The 12,470-nt window shown below is 48.8% G+C and overlaps 1 protein-coding gene across 6 annotated transcripts in view; it reads right to left on the bottom strand.

Moving 5' to 3' along the window:
- The window catches only part of RNF123 (ring finger protein 123), a 145,889-nt gene that overhangs the window by 106,694 nt on the left and 26,725 nt on the right, over positions 1-12,470 (bottom strand). For all 6 annotated transcript variants that reach the window (XM_038408374.2, XM_038408371.2, XM_043518399.1 and 3 more), the window contains exons 10-11: positions 10,383-10,508; positions 9,303-9,417 (exon numbers count right to left, since the gene is read on the bottom strand). In XM_038408374.2, coding sequence (XP_038264302.1) covers positions 9,303-9,417; positions 10,383-10,508 — 241 coding nt within the window. The remainder of the gene's footprint in view (positions 1-9,302; positions 9,418-10,382; positions 10,509-12,470) is intronic.

The following is a 12,470-nucleotide window of genomic DNA, read 5'->3' on the forward strand; positions in this document are numbered from 1 at the left end:
ACAGACAAAAGTCATTCTGTGGGCAGCCTGACTGGGTAGAGCCCTGACTTTCAGCCGTATGGACTGTCCAAACGTTGGTTTCCCTCTACTGGCATCAGGACTTTCATATTCTGTAAGCCAGATGACTACTAAAACGTTACCTTGTTTTTGAAAAGGTTGTCTAATGTCTCTGCAAATACCTACGGAGAGCACTGGTATTGCTGGGGGCAGACAGCTCAGTTTCAGAGTTGTGGACCTCCCCTGTTGAATTGTGTGGATTGTTGAGGTTTGGCACATTAAAGCGTCACTCCAGGCTGGAGCACAGATCAAACCATGTGAATCTGACGTACCTGTCCTCTTCATTATTTACTACTCCCCCAATTTGCCTGCACTTCCTATCCCAACAGGTTCTAACTGAGCAAGTTTCTAAACTAGGTGAGATAGGAAAGATTTGTGGTGTGCTTTCAATCATGACCGGGGCTAGATCCAAGTCCTGCCCTCCACGGGAAAGCAGAAGGCCACGCCCACCAGGTGATAAAGCAAGTGTTTTCAGCCTGGGTAATGATGAGGCAGCCTCATAAGAAACAATCTCTAGTTACTCTCAGCAATGGTTATTTTCATCTCCCTCTTTTGCCTGATGCTGGATGCCAGAGATGAGAATACAGATTCTCTAAGATATGTCCAAACTGCTGCCATGAGGGGCATGTCAAAAATTGGATTAGTGGATCTGGATCCTGGGATCGAGTGAGAGTTAAATATGCAAAACAGTTTCAAATAGTTGCAAAAATAAATTCTGTGGTTATGACCACACAAGCTATAAATTCTAGTCTCCCTTAGTGGATAGCATTGATGGGAACACTCGCTGCTGAAAGCTGTGATACAAGAAATATTTTGTTGGTGAGAGACAAGCTTTTGAGCTTCACACAGTTTCTTTAAGTCTGGAAAAGGTAACCAGAGTATCACAACTAAATACAAGCTGGGACAGATTGTTAAAGTATAAGAGATTAACACACTGCAAGAAACTATTTAAAATGAACAGAGCAATTAACAACCTTGCAGTCATGGGACAAAGGAGGATTACAAACTGTTGTAATGAGCCATAAAGCCAGGCTCACTGGTGAGCCCATGATTTTTAGGCCATGTCTATGCTACACGAGATACAATGGCATAAAGCCACCGCAGTTAGCGTATTGTTTGTGCGTGTGCATACTTGGTTCCTTGTGTCAGCCCTAAGCATACTCACCAGGAGTGTTGTGTCAAGGCACAATGTGATGCACCATGGGCAGGTATCCCAGTGTGCAATCCACCACTGTCTAGCAGTATCTTTTGGGAAGTTTTGGCAATGCACACTGGGGCAGAAAATGCAGGGATGACTGCGAACAAGGGGTTAACTTTGCAGCTTGCAACTGTCTCCACCACATAATGTCATCTATATCCCATAATTTTTGCATTTGTTTTAAAAATCCCATGAATTTATGCAGTCCTCCTCACTGCCCACCATCTGACAGCAGTGTGGAGCCTACCCAGCTCTGCACTATTGTCATAAGCATTGCAAGTACAGGATGCACTATCTTCTGGCATTTCCAGAGCCACAAAACCACAAAATCAGTGGAGAACATGTTGATTTCTTGGAGGATGGATTGCCAATTCAAGGTGGCAGGTGGAGTTCACAGAGGAGTCGCAGATGAAGGAGTACTCTTTCTGGGCCCAAGGAATGAGCACTGACTGATGGGATATCACCATGGGATGACAGGGAGTGGTTGGAGAGCATTGAAAAGTGCTACCTGGCCCTGCTGTTTAGGTGTCTCTTAGGAATTGTATGCTGTTTCATGCACATTTTATTAATTTTGCAGCACTTGCTGCACATTTGATTATTATAGTATTTGTCACTGATCCGACAAGTTGTGTCCCACTGTACAGTAACAAGGTTCTTTCAGAACTGCTAGGCAGGCTGTAAGCATATGTTGTGAACTAATGAAGATGAATTATTTTCCAGACAGGATTTTATTCAGTCACAAACCCAGTGCAAAGAAATCTGTACCATTTAAAAGCAAATACACTAAAAACTTAATAAATTAATGGAACAAAACTTAAGGGGAAAGAACATAGATGTCCATTTTACCTACACCTACAGCAACCGAGGCTCTCACAGTCAGTGCATATGAAACTGAGGTTGTCCTTAATGCCCCTCAGGGTGGCGTGGTAGGGTATGGATGCAGCCCCTTATGCCTTGTGGAACATTGGGGGATGTCAGGAGGTGCTGCAGTGGAGTTCTCCATTGACTGCAAAGTGAGATGAGCCCTGGATTGATGAACCTGTAGGTTCACAAATGTCTGCAGCACCTGTGTTTGCTGCCAGAAAAGCCCACTGCATCCTGGTGCATCTCCCTCTCCTTTTCCTGCTGGGACTCCTGGGCCTCTCTTTCCTTCTCCAGGCTGTCTGCAGCGTTCACCCTCCAGGTCCTGTGCTCGCACTCTGATGCAGCGATGGCTTGCAGGATCTCACTGAACATGCCATCCCGGATCCTCCTTTCCCCTCAACTGGCACAGGTGTCCCACAGGTGTGGAGTGCGAAACCCGCAAGGCCACAACGGCAGCAGAGGCAGATAAGAAACACAAGTACCACTGTTGGTATAGTCCCAACTGAAAGTGAATGTTAGATTCAGAACTCCCTTCTCTTGTTCCCCTAAAGCTTTAAACAAGACACGTTTGTGCTTACTGACTTTTCTGCTTTGAAATGCTTGTGCATGACCCCACACTCAGCACCAGACAAGGTGAGTATGGCCCACCAGGGGTGAGCAAAATGCGGAGGAAACTGCTTGGCTCCATGAAATCGAGTACAGGGCAATGGCATTGAATATTGGCAGTTTTCCAGACACAATAGTGATTTTAGCAGATCTCTCACTCCTCAGGCTAACAAAGGCACACAGAGCACAGCTCCTGTTGGCATCACGAAGCCACCCAGACCAGGATAGAATCACACAAGATTAGGGTTGGGAGAGACCTCAGGAGGTAATCTAGTTCAACCCCCTATTCAAAGCAGGACCAACCCAACTAAATCATCCCAGCCAGGGCTTTGTCAAGCCAGGCCTTAAAAACCTTTAAGAATGGAGATTCTACCACCTCCCTAGGTACCCATTCCAGTGCTTCACCACCCTCCTAGTGAAATAGTTTTCCCTGATATCCAACCTAGACCTCCCCCACTGCAACTTGAGACCATTGCTCCTTGTTCTGTCATCTGCCACCACTGAGAACAGCCTAGCTCCATCCTCTTTGGAACCCCCTTTCAGATAGTTGAAGGGTGCTATCAAATTCCCCTCATTCTTCTCTTCTGCAGACAAAATAAACCCAGTTCCCTCAGCCTCTCCTCATAAATTACGTGCTCCAGCCCCCTAATCATTTTCGTTACGCTCCGCTGGACTCTCCAATTTTTCCACATACTTTCTGCAGTAGGGGGCCCAAAACTGGACGCAATACTCCAGACATGGGCTCACCAATGCCAAATAGAGGGGAATGATCACTTCCCTCAATCTGCTGGCAATGATCCTACTAATGCAGCCCAATATGCTGTTAGCCTTCTTGGTAACAAGGGCACACTGTTGACTCATATCCAGCTTCTCGGCCACTGTAATCCCCAGGTCCATTTCTGCAGAACTGCCACTTAATCAGTTGGTCCCCAGCCTGTAGCAGTGCATGGGATTCTTCCATCCTAAGTGCAGGACTCTGAACTTGCCCATGTTGAACCTCATCAGATTTCTTTTGGCCCAATCCTCCAATTTGTCTAGGTCACTCAGGACCATATCCCTACCCTCCAGCATATCTACCTCTTCCCCAAAGCTTAATTACACCCTCAGCAAGTTTGCGGAGGACATCCATCCCATCATCCAGATCATTAAATGAAGATGTTGAACAAAACCAGCCCCAGGACTGACCCCTGGGGCACTCTGCTTGATACCGACTGCTAACTAGACATCAAGCCATTGATCACTACCCGTTGAGCCTGACGATCTAGGCAGCTTTCTATCCACCTTAGAGTCCATTCATCCCATCCATACTTCTTTGACTTCTTGGCAAGAATACTGTGGGAGACCATATCAAAAGCTTTGCTAAAGTCAAGGTATATCGTGTCCATCACTTTCCCCATATCCACAGGGCCAGTTATCTCATCAGAGAAGGCAATCAGGTTGGTCAGGCATGACCTGTCCTTGGTGAATCCATGTTGACTGTTCCTGATCACTTTCCTCTCCTCCAAGTGCTTCAAAATGGATTCCTTTAGGACCTGCTCCATGATTTTTCCAGGGACTGAGATGAGGCTGACCAGTCTGTAGTTCCCCAGATTTTTCTTCTCCCCTTTTTAAAACATGGGCACTATATTTGCCTTTTTCCAATAGTCCAGGACCTCCCCCGATCACCACGAGTTTTCAAAGATAACGGCCAATGGCTCTGCAATCACATCAGCCAACTCCCTCAGGTGCATGGCATCTGGCCTCATGGACTTGTGCATGTCCATCTTTTCTAAATAGTCCTTAACCTGTTCTTTCACCGAGGGCTGCTCACCTCCTCCCCATACTGTGCTGCCCAGTGCAGCAGCCTGGTAGCTGACCTGGTCTGTGAAGACTAAGGCAAATAAAGCATTGAGTACCTCAGCTTTTTCCACATCTGTCACTAGGTTGCCTCCCCCATTCATTAAGGGTCCCACACTTTCCCTGACCTTTTTCGTGTTGCTAACATACCTGTAGAAACCCTTCTTGTTACCCTTCACATCCCTTGCTAGCTGCAACTCCAATTGTGCTTTGGCCTTCCTGATTATACCCCTGCATGCTCTAGCAATATTTTTATGCTCCTCCTCAGTAATCTGTCCAAGTTTCCACTTCTTGTAAGATTCCTTTTTGTGTTTAAACTCACTGAAGATTTCTCTATTAAGCCAAGCTGGTTACCTGCCATATTTGCTATTCTTTCTGCACATCAGGATGGTTTGTTCCTGCCCCCTCAATAAGACTACTTTAAAATACAGCCATCTCTCCTGGATTCCTTGCCCCCACATATTAGCCTCCCAGGGGATCCTGCCCATCTGTTCCCTGAGGGAGTCAGTGTGCTTTTCTGAAGTCCAGGGTCCGTATTCTGCTGCTCTCCTTTCTTCCTTTTATCAGGATCCTGAACTCAACCATCTCATGGTCACTGCTGCCCAGGTTGCCAGCCACTTCTACTTCCCCTACCAATTCTTCCCTGTGTGAGAGCAGCAGGTCAAGAGGAGCACAGCCCCTAGTTGGTTCCTCTAGCACTTGTACCAGAAAGTTGTCCCCAACACTGTCCAAAAACTTCCTGAATTGTCTGTGCACTACTGTATTCCTCTCCCAGCAGATGTCAGGGTGATAGAAGTCCCCCATGAGAACCAGGGCCTGTGATTTGGAAACTTCTGTTAATTGTCTGAAGAAAGCCGCATCTACCTCATCCTCCTGATCTGGTGGTCTAGAACAGATGCCCACCACCACATCATCCTTGTTGCTCTCGCCTCTAAAAACTTAACCCAGAGACTCTCAACAGGCTTTTCTCCAGCTTCATACTAGAGCTCTGAGCAATCATACTGCTCTCTTACAGACAGTGCAACTCCTCTACCTTCTCTCCTCTACCTGTCCTTCCTGAACAGTTTAGACCCATCCATGACAGTGCTCCAGTCATGCAAGTTACTCCACCAAGTCTCTTATTCCAGTCACATCATAGTTCCTTGACTGTGCCAGTACTTCCAGTTCTTCCTGCTTGTTTCCCAGGCTTTTTGCATTCGTGTACAGGGACCTAACATAACTAGCTGATTGCCCTACTTTCTCAATATGAATCAGGAGGCCTCCCCTGTTGCACCCTCCTTCTTGTGTTTCCTCCCAGTATCCCACTTCCCCACTTACCTGAGAGCTTAGGTCTCCATCTCCCAGCAAACCTAGTTTAAACCGCTCCTCACCAGGCTAGCAAGCCTGCCTGCAAAGATGCTCTTCCCTCTCTTCATTAGATGGATGCCATCTCTTCCTAGCAATCCTACTTCCTAGAACAACATGCCATGGTCGAAGAATCTAAAGCTCTCTCTCTGACAACACCTGTGTAACCATGTATTTACTTCCACAATTTGATGGTCCCTACCTTGGTCTTTTCCTTCAACAGCAAGGATGGAAGAGAAATGACTTGCACCTCAAACTCCTTTATCCTTCGTCCCAGAGCCACATAGTCTGCAGTGACCCACTCAAGGTCATTCTTGGCAGTATCATTGGTGTCCACATGGAGAAGTAGGAAGGAGCAGCGGTCCGAGGAGTTGATCAGTCCTGGCAGACACTCCCTCACATCCTGAATTCTAGCTCCAGGCAAGCGGCAGACTTCAAGTTTCCCGGTCTGGACGGCAGATGGATGACTCCGTCCCCTTAGGAGGGAGTCCCTGACCACCACCACCTGTCTCCTGCTCTTGGAAGTGGTGGTATGCTGCTAGCCTATGCACTGCAATGGTGCCTGCTGATGTTATTGCTGAGTGCAGTGGGAAAGTGTCCCACTGAGGAGGAAGTAATAAGGCCATCATCCCTAGAAACCTTTTGGATAGGATTGCAGAGAGCCTTCATGGAAGTTTCACCAAGATCTCTCAGGAAGATTCAAGGAACATCCCTGTGTACATGACAGCTTTGCATGCCCTTCCCCTACACTCCACCTCCCCTGCCTTGCTTAACTCTAGAGGACACTGAAAAGCAGATAATAATGCTACCTCTTTGTTGCACCACGATCTCCTCTGGTACAAGTAAATTAATGAAAAGTTGATAGTTGTGTCCGGTTAAGATAGGAGCAACATTGGTATACCATTGTAAGGGGAAATACAATTACACTATGTGACAGGGTTGGGCCAGATGGCTACAGGAGAGTAATAGAAGGCAGATATATTAGTCCCAGGTTAAGTAGGTCCCTTTTCACTGGGTAAGGTAACAGGGAAGGTTCCAGAACAATCAGGAACCTTCTGGAGACAATTAAGACAGACAGGCTGATTAGAACACCTGCAGCCAATCAAGAAGCTGTTAGAATCAATTAAGGCAGGCTAAGCAGGGCACCTGGGTTTAAAAAGGAGCTCACTTCTATTTGTGGTGTGCATGTAAGGAACTGGGAGCAAGAGGTGCTAGGAGCTGAGAGTGAGAGCATACCGTTGGAGGACTGAGGAGTACAAGCATTATCAGACACCAGGAGGAAGGTCCTATAGTGAGAATAAAGAAGGTGTTGGGAGGAGGCCATGGGGAAGTAGCCCAGGGAGTTGTAGCTGTCGCACAGCTGTTCCAGGAGGCACTCTAGACAGCTGCATTCCACAGGGCCCTGGGCTGGAACCCGGCGTAGAGGGTGGGCCCGGGTTCCCCCCAAACCTCCCAACTCCTGGTCAGACACTGGAGGAGTTGACCTGGACTGTGGGTTCATGAAAACGGCCAAACTAAGGGCTGCCGTGAAGCTCCAAGGCGAGCAAATCCGCCAATAAGTGCAAGACGCACCAAGGTAGAGGAGGAACTTTGTCACAACACTTACCTGAGGTTACATCCCCTACATCGGGCTCACCCATACTCAAAAGCTGGGACTGCAGTGGAATCTCAAACAGGTCTTGGCTCGTGGCATAGCTGGACCCCCCAGTTGCATGTTTTCCATCCTCTTCTTCCTCCACCTCCTCACTGTTCACGCCAGGGGCCTATGGCTCAGGCTCCTTGGAGGTATCCCTGGTAGTCTGTGGGGTGGTGATGGGGTTTCCGCATAATATGGCATGTAGCTCTTTGTAAAAGAGGCAGATCTGCAGCTTGGCAATGGATTGACTGTTTTCCTCCCGATACACCTGTTGCAGTTCTTACACTTTCACACAGCATGGTGCTGGTCCCTGTGATACCCTTTCTGCTGCATCCTCCATATAATCTGCTCATGGATGTCCAGGTTTCTATTACTGGTCCACAGCTGTGCCTGCAGAGCCTCTTCTCCCCACAGGCCCAGGAGATCCAATAGCTCCTGTCTACTCCAATCCAGAGTGTCTGGAGCACGTAACCGGCATGGTGAGCTAGGCAGTTGCACACAATAGAGAGCTGCTCAGTGTGCTCGTCAAGCCAGACAAATCAAGAAAAGACATTTCAAAAATTCACAGGGTTTTAAAGAAGTGGTGGGAGCCTTCCAGTCTCTGTGACCCCTGGGCAGTGGAGTTCACAATCGTGATCAGAGCGGTCAGTATCTGGCATTGTGGGACAGCTGCTGGAGGACTGTTAGGGTACACATAAGTAACGCAGTGTCTACATTCATGCTGCAGCCACCTCCATACATCGACCATGGCTCAGTGCCCCTTGGGGAAGTGGTGGTGCTGTGTTGCTGTAACAGGGCGCTTACATCAGTAGGACACATGCTTAAGTGTAGACACGTGCACAACTAGATCAACACAAGGCAGCTTAAAAGATCCAACTTTGCATGTAGATCAGGACTTCAAGTCCAGCAGAGTAATGAACTTATGTTCCCAGGCTCATTTTTTGAAGGTGTTGTGCAGGTTTCCTTTGAGGTTGAGGACTGAGAGGTCAGACATGGAGAGATCGCTTTGGGAAAGGCATTCCCCACAAGTGCAAGGGTGTTTTGGTCTTAACATTTTTCTGTGCAAGTTTGCCCACACAGGTGTTGTAGGGGCATTTGATGCATGGGATAAGGTATACCCCAGGTTGTGATAGATGTATGTAGGACCCATGGATCCTAAAAAGTATTATGGGGGTACTGATCATCTTAACAGTGGAGCTATGTCTGCAGGTTTTGCATCCAGTTGTTCTGCCAGAGTCTGGTGCCTCTGAGATGGTGGGTCCTGGTCTGTGGGGAGCTTGCTTCTGATACTGCAAAGGTATTAAATTGCCCACTTCATTTAAAGTAGTTTCTTGCAATGTGTTAACCCCTTATATTTAATCCGTTCCACCTTGTATTTAGCTACGACACGGAGGACCTTTCCCAGACCTGAAGAAGTCCTCTGTGCAGTTCTAAAACTTCTCTCTTCCACCAACAGAAGCTGGTCCAGTAAAAGATATGACCTCACTCACCTTGTCTCTCTAATATCCTGGGACCAACACGGCTACAACACCACTGCAAATAAAAAATATTTTAACAAGCTAGAGGTGACTTATTGCAACCCTTGAGTGATAGGCAATTAGGAGTCACCAAGTCGCAGGAGCCCCCCACAAGCACATACCCCTGAAGCTAGGGAACTATCCTCTGAGTTTTAAGAGCTTTTAAAGTGGCAGACAGAGGGAAGGCGGCAGCAGCACAAATTTCCTAGATCTTAGCCTCACTAACCCGATGATGCCAACTTACCAACACGTCTATCCCAATGTGAATAACATTCTTCAGGTAGCCCAACAGCTTGTGAGCCTTCACCAGGTCCACACTGGGCGGGTCCTGCAGGGGGCGATATCCCTCCACCGGATAAGTGCTGGAGTGTTAAGAAAAGTCTACTAGCCAGAATGCAACAGAAGACCTGCACCATTGGCTCTGCAAGGAGACTGCCATGCATGTGCTGTATTATACAGTCCATACACTCCCTGGTCAGAACTTGAGGCCACCCCATGCTTTCCAGTCTGTGTGCCAAGCAGGGAACTAGGGTGACCAGACAGCAAGTATGAAAAATCGGGACGGGGGTGGGTGCGTAATAGGAGCCTATATAAGAAAAAGACCCAAAAATCGGGACTGTCCCTATAAAATCAGGACATCTGGTCACCCTACAGGAAACAGATATTCCAAGAGGCCACAAGGAAGTACAAGTATTTCAGACTTTGCTTATCCGATGAAGTGAGCTGTAGCTCACGAAAGCTTATGCTCAAATAAATTTGTTAGTCTCTAAGGTGCCACAAGTACTCCTTTTCTTTTTGCGAATACAGTCTAACTCGGCTGCTACTCTGAAACCTGAAGTACCTCTGGGATCATCAGGCCCAAGAGTCACGCAGCTATGGGCTGCCATTCCCAACCCTCCCACCAACACGTGAGGCACTTTTGCCATGTCAGGAGATACATTAGATTGCCCTCAGCCCGGAGGGGAGGATGGGAAGGGCCCGTAGCAAAGGGGGCCCACACTCCTGGCCCCCTTGGGACTTCTACACTTTGAGTAAGATACAGTGAAGGGGTCTTGGCACTCAAGAGCAGTCAGCCTACAGTTGAGGCAGCATTAGACCCACTTCACTTCAGAGCAAGTAGAACACCCCCAGTACAGGAGAAGGCACTTCGTATTGCCCTCCCTGCTTAGCTTCCGGCCCAAGGGATGGCGAAGAGCACATCCGAGCAGGACAAATAAGGACAGGATCGTGGATTGCACAGTTTGGCCTGTGCACTCAGCACCCCTCGCCCAGAATGGTCTAGGTACCGGGTTGTTCTTCCCTCAGGCTTATTGTGAAAGGATATCGGAGTGGGCGACTGCCGAAGTTAAAAGCGACTGATTCTTTGAAGGAGAGGCTGATAGCGGGGAAGTACGCCATGCCAGCTCCCCTGGTGATGTTATCGAAAGCTGTTCCCAGAGACACACCATTCCTGAAAGAAGAGACAGCCCCCACTGGGGTTTAACCAGCCTAGAAGAGGTTAGTGGTTCATCCACCTCAGAGACCATGTTTGGAGGAGGAGGCAACAGACCAGGGGCTTCTCTTATTTACTATGATAACACAGCGAAGGGGAGATGTGCACTGGCAGATTGGGAAATCAGCACCAAGGGCCCATGAATCCAAACCAGACATGTGCTCCAGAATCTCATTCAGAAAATGTGTCTCTAGGCATTTTAATGCTGAGGTAACCCTGAAAACATGAATGGAGTGTGAAGCAATAATGGTATCCAAGACACCACAGATAACACTCAGAGGGTATGATTTGCTTTGTTCCTCTATGTCAGGGCCCCATGGATCTCAAATTCCTCAGCCACAGCATTCAACTTCAGCTGTGGAATTCACCTGTGCTGTATCATGCTACCCACATCCTGTTTCCTGTCCCCCTGCCTGGCTGGGACCTGCCTGCAGCTGCCTCTTGGGCCCCAGTGTGCTCCTTGCACAGATCTATGGTGCCAGGCAATGGGGGTCAGAGAGGTAGAACCAGGGAACCAGGGAACCAGAAGTGCAGCCGGAGCAGCCAGGCAGCTGCAGATGAGCTGCTGATGCTGGCTACAAGCTGCCCTCTCTCCAACAGATTGGCAGGGCAGGGCATAATGAGTGCTGCCAAGGCCCCTGCAGCCAGCAAGCACAACAAGAACCCAGCATCAAAATCAAGCAAGTTATGCTGAAGAGGATTTTCTCCAGAGCCATGGCTTTGGGCCTGGGAATGTGAGGGATGCCACAGACAGACCCCGTTAGCAGTGCTATGGAATTCAGTCCCATTGTGCTACAGAGTGCTTGTGCCATGCCACCAGCATAAAGCTCACGGGACAGCTCGCATGTGGCAGGGGCCTGGCCTGGGACAGGCATTGCAGGGTAAAACTTTGCTAACCTGTTTAGCAAGGAATACTAAAAAGGACACATCTGGGTGAAGGACGTTCCCTCCAATAGGTGCCCTGTGCCTAGCCGGACTCCAGCAGGGCCTGGTCTGCAGATGTTGGGAACCCACAGCGCCCCTGAACTCTCAACATCAGCCCCTCCATAGGCTTTACTTTTCAGCACCAGAAAGTGCCCTGCACTTGGCTCACCAGATCCAGCAGCAATGTGTTCCCATGGTGCCACTCCCAGGTGTTACAGTGGCAGTTCCCAGCAAGAGGAAGCAAACCCTGGTGCCAATGTTACCAATGTAATTAGGAGGGAGGGGCCATAAGCTCTTCCCATTCCAACTGGGAAGCTAAGGGCTTGTCTACATAGCTCCCCATGTGGGCTACAGGAGTGCGAACTGGAGCATGCACTGAAGTGCTGTGATGTAACTGCACTGGACACTGCTGACATGAACTTAGTTCTGCCATGAGTGCAGAGGACTGGACTAGATGACCTCTCGAGGTCCCTTCCAGTCCTATGCTTCCATGATTCTATTTCACATTAACACAGTCTTGTGTGCAGAGCAAACTAGGCGCTTTGCACTTCATGCCAGCAGCGTCCACACAGCAGCTACAGCGCAGCACTGTGGTGCACTCTGCAGTTCACACACTTGTAGTCCGTTCTACTCCGCAGCCTTTGAGCATCTTCTCCACAAAGCACCTGCGTTCAGTCCTTGCTGCACATCAGAAATGCCCACCACTTGCTGGACTCCCCTCCTCTGGCCAGCACCCAGCAGCAACTTGCTCCACACCAGAGATTCCCATTCCCTGGAAAGAATACTGCCATGCTCCACTGGGCCTGCTTTGCCAATCAAACAGCTGTCTTAGAGCCAAGCCCAGCAACCTCCAACTTGCCCTGGCCCCGGAGAAAAAGGGGGGGGGAGTGTTCTGCCCACCTGCCAGCGGGTGCCTCATAGGAACAGGAGTGCAGGCTGTTACACCGTAAGTGCCCCAGAAGGGGGAGCTCATCTACCCTCCATTACACAGCTGCC

The sequence above is a fragment of the Dermochelys coriacea genome, chromosome 7, assembly GCF_009764565.3.
Source record: "Dermochelys coriacea isolate rDerCor1 chromosome 7, rDerCor1.pri.v4, whole genome shotgun sequence".
Lineage (NCBI taxonomy): Eukaryota > Metazoa > Chordata > Testudines > Dermochelyidae > Dermochelys > Dermochelys coriacea.